The following is a 7,990-nucleotide window of genomic DNA, read 5'->3' on the forward strand; positions in this document are numbered from 1 at the left end:
TTCTGTGCTTGAGCCCATTGAGCCATAGCACAAAATAAGCCATGCTTGCCTGCTTACTTAATTAGTGTTAGAGCTGTTATTTCACATACTATGCAGAAGAAAAAAACCAGATTTTTCTGCAAGTATATGTGTACGACACTGATTCTAACTATGATGAGAGTACCTGCACGAAAACATGTGTTTACATATTTGACTGTGTCACATTTTATGCTTTAATAAATACTTAAACATTTTCAGAACTTAATGTATGGGTAGGCTTATGTTTTTCAGTCTTTAGTAACATTGTACTTTTAAAATATGAGTGACTAAATTTGCTTAGAAATTTGGAAGCTGCAGTTCAGATCTACAGCCCTTGGGCCATATGTGATGTGCTAAGCACCCAGCCTTTCTTGTTCAGCATATTGATTTCTTGTGTACTTACACTATTTCCTTTGACTGCAAGTACAGAGAGGATTGTGCCTCAAGGTGCTGATTACAAACTGTGTCCTGAAATTATTATCACTTCATTTCTCACTCAGCAAGCAGGTTACTATTTTTGTTAAGGCTGAATGCTAGTTTTTAAGACTTCTAACACATCACAATATAATGACGCAATTTAGTATCAGAAGCAAATGGAAAAAATATTTTATTAGTAGTGATCCAGTGATACACCTGAGAAGGGGAGATGTATATGCATGCGTGTGTGTGTGTGTGTGTGTGTGTATATATGTATATATATATATATTCATTCCTTGATGTCATACTGAGATTCAAACATTTTTTTAACTCGTGGAGGCTAACTTTTCCAAATATTGAAAACCAGTTCTTTGTTGTGATTTGAGAAATTCCATGAACTTGAGTAAATTTGTTTGGTTTTGTCATTTTTTTATACATGCAGGCAAACTGAAACTTGTCTTATAACAAGACCTAATATACCAGAGTGGTCAAACAGAAAAGTTATCACGGTGCCACTATTCTGTGTGTTTCTGGGCCTTTGGAGTCTTGAACTGTCATTAACATTTTGTTTTTCAGATGGGACATCCTGGCATGCCTCACTATCCACCCATGGGGATGCATCCTATGGGCCAGAGGCCGCCTAACATGCCTCCAGTATCACATCAAATGATGCCTCAGATGATGCCTCCAATGGGAGGACCACAAATGGCGCAGGTAAGTTAGCTTCTGTGATTTCTGTTATATAAATAACACTTTTAAACAGATTTTTCTTGAAACAGTAATTTAAAATTACTTTAGTCTTTTCTGTAATTCATTAAGAGCTTTACATTGCTACAGGTTTTTAACTTCTTTGTAGTTTTTGTGAAAATTCTTATTTTTTACTTTATTGAAACAGAAGCTTTCTTGCCAGTAGACGAAATTTTGTGTGTAGAAATCAGAGGGTATGTGGATTTATAGAGGAATTAGTTAAAAGTGAACAAAAGAAGAGAACCTCTGAAACCACTTATTCCCTTCGATGAGTTCCTGTATATTGGTAGTTAGAGAGAACAGCCTTTGTGTGGAAAAGGAATTTTAACACAATGTTTTCTGGCATTGGTTATGACTTTACATAAATAACCTATTCCTCTTGTGGCCCAATAATTCTGAATGGTATGGTCAATTAACAGCCAGGCTCTTTCAGCCTGTGCTTTTGTTCTCTCCCTTTCCCTTATGGTGACTGTATCCTTTGTTTGCATTTTCGGTGATTATTTGGAGGAATCAAAGTGAAATTGTCAGCTTTATTTGGCATCAGTTACTCCGCTAATAGACCTCACTAGCCCTGGAAAGTACCTACAACAGCTTAAGAATTTTGCTGCTGAAGGGACTTAGCCAGCCTGGATTCAAGAATGCTGACATTGTGTCTGGCTGCTATTGCCAGGTGCGCTTTTGGTCGTGGTGCATAATGCCAGTATCTTCACCTCTTTTCTGAAGCCCCACTTGAGGGCTGAACATCTCTGTGTCCTAGTATTTAGTTAGCAGTCTGATAGGTGTCTGGCATCCTTCCAGATTGCAAATAGTATGACAGTACATTATATTAGTCTAGTGCAGCTTAAGCAAGGATAGGGAGGCACATGCAAAGTTGTTGGACAGTAAGTCCATCTATAATGACCAATTTTTAAAGGTAACTGTTATTAATAAATTCTTTATATTCTTCCCCTTTGCTGCCTGTTAGGGTTCATTCATATATCTGTCATTCATGACCCCATCACCCTGCATCTTATCTATTTTCACATGTTAAGGAAGTGATTATATATGTATATGAAAAATAGATAATTTTTCTAATGGATGTGGAGGTGAAGGCTGAGAGACTTAAATAGGGAAAGGTTTTTTTAAAAATAGTTGTGTGGCTGATGTAGTTTTTTGGTAATCAGAATAATAGGGCTTTTTTGTCTTGTGCTATGGATATTAGTCTGTTAGCCTAACAGTTAACATTGATTGTTATTGGAATAAGCAGTGAATGTTTGTCTTACTTCTCTTCTTACTCCTTTTGGGAGCAAATAGCAGTGTGTTCCACTGGAGATTTACCCTTTGGGTTCTACTATACTACCCTGGAAAGTCACTGTGTTCCACTGGAGATTTACGCATTGGGTTATACCATACTACATTGGAAAGTCACCCTTATTTAAATAATGATTGCTGTATTTTACTGGAAGTCCCATTCTCACCTTTGAATTATAGACATCCTGAGCATTGTGTATATATCCCAGAAATTGACAGGTATTTTGAAGTTATTAGTGTGGCACTGTTAAACATGTGGCCATGGGAAATACAGACCTTTATTTTGGCCCACCAGCTAATTGATAAATCCCTTGGTTTTGTGGCTTGCCTTGAGATGGCACAGACTGGATTTATCCAGTGCCACCTGTGCAGCATTTTGAAACAAGCATGGTGCATGTGTTCTAGAGGCTATGAGTTTGGCAGTCCTCTAAAAAAAATCCTTGATGTTTCTGAAAGTACCTAGGTAGAGGTTTTAGGGAGCATCTCATGCGTGGAACAGAATTATATGGAAGCAGCAGTGGGGCAAGACTCCTTTCTTCTCCTGCTTCTACAGGATGGTGGGGAATGGGAGGGCCACTCCCATTCTTTCTTCTCTTCCTCACGCTTCCAAGAAAACCTTGTGGATTGAGGGTGGAGCAGTAGCCCTACCAAATACCTCTCCCTCCACACAAGATGGAAGGTAAGAGGGAGCAGTAACCTGATGCTCCCTGAAGATATATGGGAAATGGGGTCATGGCCAACCCAGCAGGGATTGTCACCATATAGCGGGAGGGTTATTTCCCAAGAGTCATTTGTGGGGCTCACCAGTCAAATTAATTGGCTGATTATGGCCAATTGAATACATTACTAGTTATCTGTATAGTCTGTTCTCTAGCTGCTGTCCACCTAGGTCATAATAATGAAAATACCCGAAATAAAACCCTTTGCATTCTAACTTTCCTTCAGAAATACATTTCCAGTTAAGGTAGCATGCACATTCAAGCCCAATTAGTTCTTCATGCTAACTGTCTTGGGTCTCTGTCTTGGATGGCCTGTATTAGACCCACATGTAATTATTGTCTTGCAATATCACTGAAGTGAAGAATTTCCCCACTCAACATTATTTATGATGCTTTAAGGAAATAAGGGCAGTGTTGTGATTTTAAGTGGCTAAGTTAGTTTGCATCCCTGTTGCATGCTTTTCTCAGCTTTTTTTAACAGTTCATGTTTTTGAACCCTGCAGTCATAATTCTTAAACTTTATAGTACTCTTCATCTTGGAACATCTTTGCAAGCATAACTCTTACTCCAGCACTGTGAGACAAGTTCTTCAGGTATTATCCTCTGTTCATAGATGAGGTAAATGAGCCCTCAAGAGTTTATGTAGGTCACAGAGGGATTTTGGTTTGGGAACTTGATTTAGAAGATTCGGAGTTTAATTTACTTGGGCCCCATTCCTGCAGCACCTTCTGAGTAGTTTTAATGTTTTGGGTACTTTTAGTAGTAAAACATGGGGGGGCCCTGTTTTCTTGAGGTAACTTTTCTCCTATCCGTTCCTCCCTGATCCTCCAGTTCTTCACTTTTGCCTTGGGTTCCCATTTGACCAGTCACCACTAGAAGCTGAAAAATCTTACCATTCTTTGTTGCCCCTGTAACTTAGGTCATATTATCTGCAGCAGTTCTTCTGGTCACTTAAAGCCTTAGTTCTTTATAACTGGAAAATCAAATTGAGCTCCTACCTGCCTCCATAAGATTTACTCAGATTTTAACTCATTTTTCTATATTCACATTTGTTATGCCCCTAAAATCCTGTCTCAGCAGGTTTAAATACTATCCTTCTATCAACATAAAGAAATCTATATGTACAGCAACATACAGTAAGCTGTAAACACATACTATAATCATGTTTTACTTGTAGATGCCTGGAATGATGCAATCGGTGATGCCTGGGATGATGGCACCCCATATGTCTCATGCTCCTATGCAGCCTACAGGACCAGTAAGTGTTAAACTTCTCTGGTAATTAAAAAAAAAAATCACCAGACAGTACTGACTTTGTGCTTTAGTATTTATCAGGTGTACAGCATCAGGTACCTCTTTCTGTTTGAGCAATTAGACTTTTAATTGTTTAAAGTGAATAAAGGAAAGAAATTGATTCTGCATGTTCCTTATGCAGAGATTTTAGTTAGAGTTATACCTTTACAGGTTATACAGGAAGAGGTTAATGAAAAATGACCAGTAAATTTCTGATATCTTGTCTCCACTCTTCCCCCCCCCCAGTTTATGTATGTACAAGGATCAAAAAGGCATGCATAATGTGCTAAATCAAAGCACCTTACTTTAATCTTATGGTGTTATCCACTGTCAGAAGTGAGTTGTAGTTTTATTTGCAGGCTAAAGGGCCCAGGTTCAGTGATTGTCATTCCAAATCTTAGGTTTTTGTACGTGATATCCTGGAAAACCACTGCCAGTCAAACTAGACAACACTGAGATAGATGGACAAAAGGTTTGACTTGGTATATGCAACTTTATATGTTAACGTATATGTTGTCTTATCCTTTTGATAAATTTGAGACCAAACCCCTGCTTAATACATGAGCAAGGCAAATGTGAAAAACTCATCATTTTTAGTTTATTTTGGATCTTAAACAGATTCATTTATCACATGTTAAATATAGTGCTGTAGTAAAATTAGATTTTGTTGTGTTTTATTTAGTTGTAATGTGTATAAGCTAACTGTTTGGTGCTGAGCTATCAGCATTGCCCACAAAATAAATTAAGAGGCAGAATTCAATGAATTTTGTTTCCCTATCTAATACCCATGTTTTCCTGTTCTGTTCGCAAAGCAATATAAACACTTCAAATATAGATATGTATTTCTAGTTGACATCTTTTGAAAAACCACCAACTCTTCAGTTCACTGTTGTCTCTTTCTTGTCTTTTTCCCCAGCTGTTTTTATATGGGTTTCCTCCTGCCTGGCAGATTGTTTATTCAGTGTTGTCTATTGGGGAAGCTCCCTCTCCTTTTCTTTCTCTGTTGGGGTCCCTAAGAATTCTAATGTTGATGCTGTACTATCCTCGCTGTACTCTGTTTTTGTGTGACATCATCAGACATCATGGTAATACGATGTTACCAGACTTCTCTGCTAAAATCACTCCTCCTCTATACAATCCTGCTTCTTTGTATTTCTATCTATCATTTTCTTAGATGTGTAATTTCATCTGAAAGACTGTACTATTTCTGTTTTTCCAGGCTTTTCTCTGTTTAGTTGTTCTCCATATCTACACATAATTGTTTTTCATGTTGATATGTCTTGCATTCTTCAATGTCTCCCATTCTTCACTCTCCACCAATGCTCCCTCTACGCTGTGGAGTCTTGTGAGCAAAAATTCTTCTTTATGAGCTACTGGCGTTAAAGTTGTGAGCAAGCGATTTGGCTACTGCATAAATTAGTTTGCTCTGGAGTAGAGATGTAAAATTTCTGGAAATTTTTAAGCTTGGAAAAAAACCTCGTTTTTTTCGGGGAGAAACGGAATTTTCGGAAAAATTGAAAAAAATGCTACATTAACATTTCTTTTGTCTTTTCTAGATTGAAAGTCATTCTCTTACTTTAGAAACATAAAATATGACTATGGACATTTTTACTTGGAAAAAAACAAAAAAGGCTTCAGGAAAAAAACGGGAAAACCCCGTTTTTCCCCCCGAATTGTTCCGGGTTTTTTCCAGGCCTTCACATCTCTACTCTGGAGCCATCCTTTCTAAGTGAAAACAAAAATGTGTGAACCAGAGGCTAAAAAACTGTGAGCTCAGCTTAGAGGGAACACTGCTTTCCATATTCGTTAAGTTTAAGTGATGTCACTTCTTACTGTACAGCAGTGACCCCAGTGTGTTGCCCATAGACATCTTGGTGTTTGCCATTGTGTTTCCTGCTGTTCACTTCCCTCTTAGGGCCTCTCTTCTCCAAAGCCAGCCTGGCTTTCCTGCATGTTGTTGGAGAAGAATGTATTTAAAAAATCTGCCTGCATCATAGGACGAAACCTGGCTTGAAATCCCAATGTTTTGTAATTGGCCGTGGTCTACATTGTAGATATTTTGTGGTTGGGCACACACACACCCCCCCGAGCCGTGACAGCCATTTTCCAGAAGAGCTCACAAGTTCAGTAGGTTGTGGTCTGTTCTCTACAGTGTTACAAAAATCTGGCCATTCCTCTCCATCCCCTCAGCTAAAATTCTGGTTAATCTTCTGATTATCTGCTATGTTAACTGCTGTAACCTTCTTCACTCTTGCTTTCCTCTTTCTCATCTCTGTCCAAAGTCTCCTGCCAAAATCTGCCATCAAAAATATTCTCTTGTTCATTGCTCAGATCATGCAGTTGTCCTCCTAAAGTTCCCTCACTGACTCCCATTCATTTCTGTATCAAGCACAAACACCTTTTAAAGCTCTCATAGCCTTATCTCTGTCCTGTTTTTTAGGTCTTTTTCTCATTCTGTTGCTGCCACATGTGCATGGAACTTTGTTCCTAAACACGTACAATGGTCATATCTCTATTCCATCTACTCCATCTTCAGCTTGGTCTTTTCTTTGAGACTTAACCTGTTAATCTTCATTGTCAAGTCTGGCAGTGCTGAACTAAGTCTCTGAAGCCAGAAGTTATATGCATATATGCTTCTCAGCATTTGGCTTTCAGGAAGCTGACACAGGCTTTTACTGAGCATGTGCAAGTGATTTCTTTGGTTCATATACCAACATTAGGAAAGATTGTGTTTTATTGTTAGAGGACTCCTCAGGTTCTGTAGGTTGTCAGTCAGTTGGCTCTCTCTGTGCTAGAGAGTAAAGTGGTCCACATTTTAACTTGGATTGGGCTGCTTAGTATCCTACTTTTCAGTATTCAAGGAGCACAACCTCCAGAACAGCTCACTTTTTCATAATTTAAAGAAATAATGTGTATGGTATACAGTTATGCCTTCTATAAGAAGGAATTTCTGTTCTCTTAGAATGTATTGTGTTCAGCTTCAGATTTCTTTCCTATTATGGATTTACAGTATTAATTTTATGTTGAATCTTTATGTTGAATCTATGGACTAGTGCTGGTTTCCAAGGATATCTGTCTAAAATTCTGCACGCAATACAATGTTTGACACACAGCAGGGATAACCATTTAACTAAACAAGCCTGATAGTAATATTTGGAAACTAAAATTTTGGTAGCCATTAGCACAATGTTTGACACACAGCAGGGATAACCATTTAACTAAACAAGCCTGATAGTAATATTTGGAAACTAAAATTTTGGTAGCCATCAGCAAATTGTCTCAGTTTGAACACATGCAGCTGGCTTATACTGAGTTGGACTGTTGGTTTGTCAGAATTAGCGTTGTCTATTCACAGAAGATCTCTAGAATCTCAGATAGAGGCTTTTTACATCACTCCTCTCAGTCTGTTTAACTGGAAAGAGAGGTTGAGCCTTGGATCTCCTGCATACAAAGAAGATGCTGTATGCTGGTCTCTCTGCCTTGAATTTACAGTTCTTACAGTTTTG

General features: G+C 38.2%; 1 protein-coding gene across 3 annotated transcripts in view; it reads left to right on the top strand.

Annotated features, from left to right (window-relative positions):
- The first annotated feature begins 1,011 nt into the window (after positions 1-1,011).
- The window catches only part of PRPF40A (pre-mRNA processing factor 40 homolog A), a 38,867-nt gene continuing 31,888 nt past the window's right edge, over positions 1,012-7,990 (top strand). The window contains exons 1-2 of one of the 3 annotated variants that reach the window (XM_015408486.1): positions 1,012-1,149; positions 4,369-4,449. In XM_015408486.1, coding sequence (XP_015263972.1) covers positions 1,012-1,149; positions 4,369-4,449 — 219 coding nt within the window. Of the gene's footprint in view, positions 1,150-3,032; positions 3,152-3,186; positions 3,785-4,368; positions 4,450-7,990 lie in introns of those variants that run through there. The other 2 variants (XM_015408488.1, XM_015408487.1) reach the window with 2 other exon arrangements.

Source organism: Gekko japonicus, unplaced genomic scaffold (assembly GCF_001447785.1).
Source record: "Gekko japonicus isolate JY-2015 unplaced genomic scaffold, Gekko_japonicus_V1.1 scaffold998, whole genome shotgun sequence".
In the NCBI taxonomy this organism is placed as follows: domain Eukaryota; kingdom Metazoa; phylum Chordata; class Lepidosauria; order Squamata; family Gekkonidae; genus Gekko; species Gekko japonicus.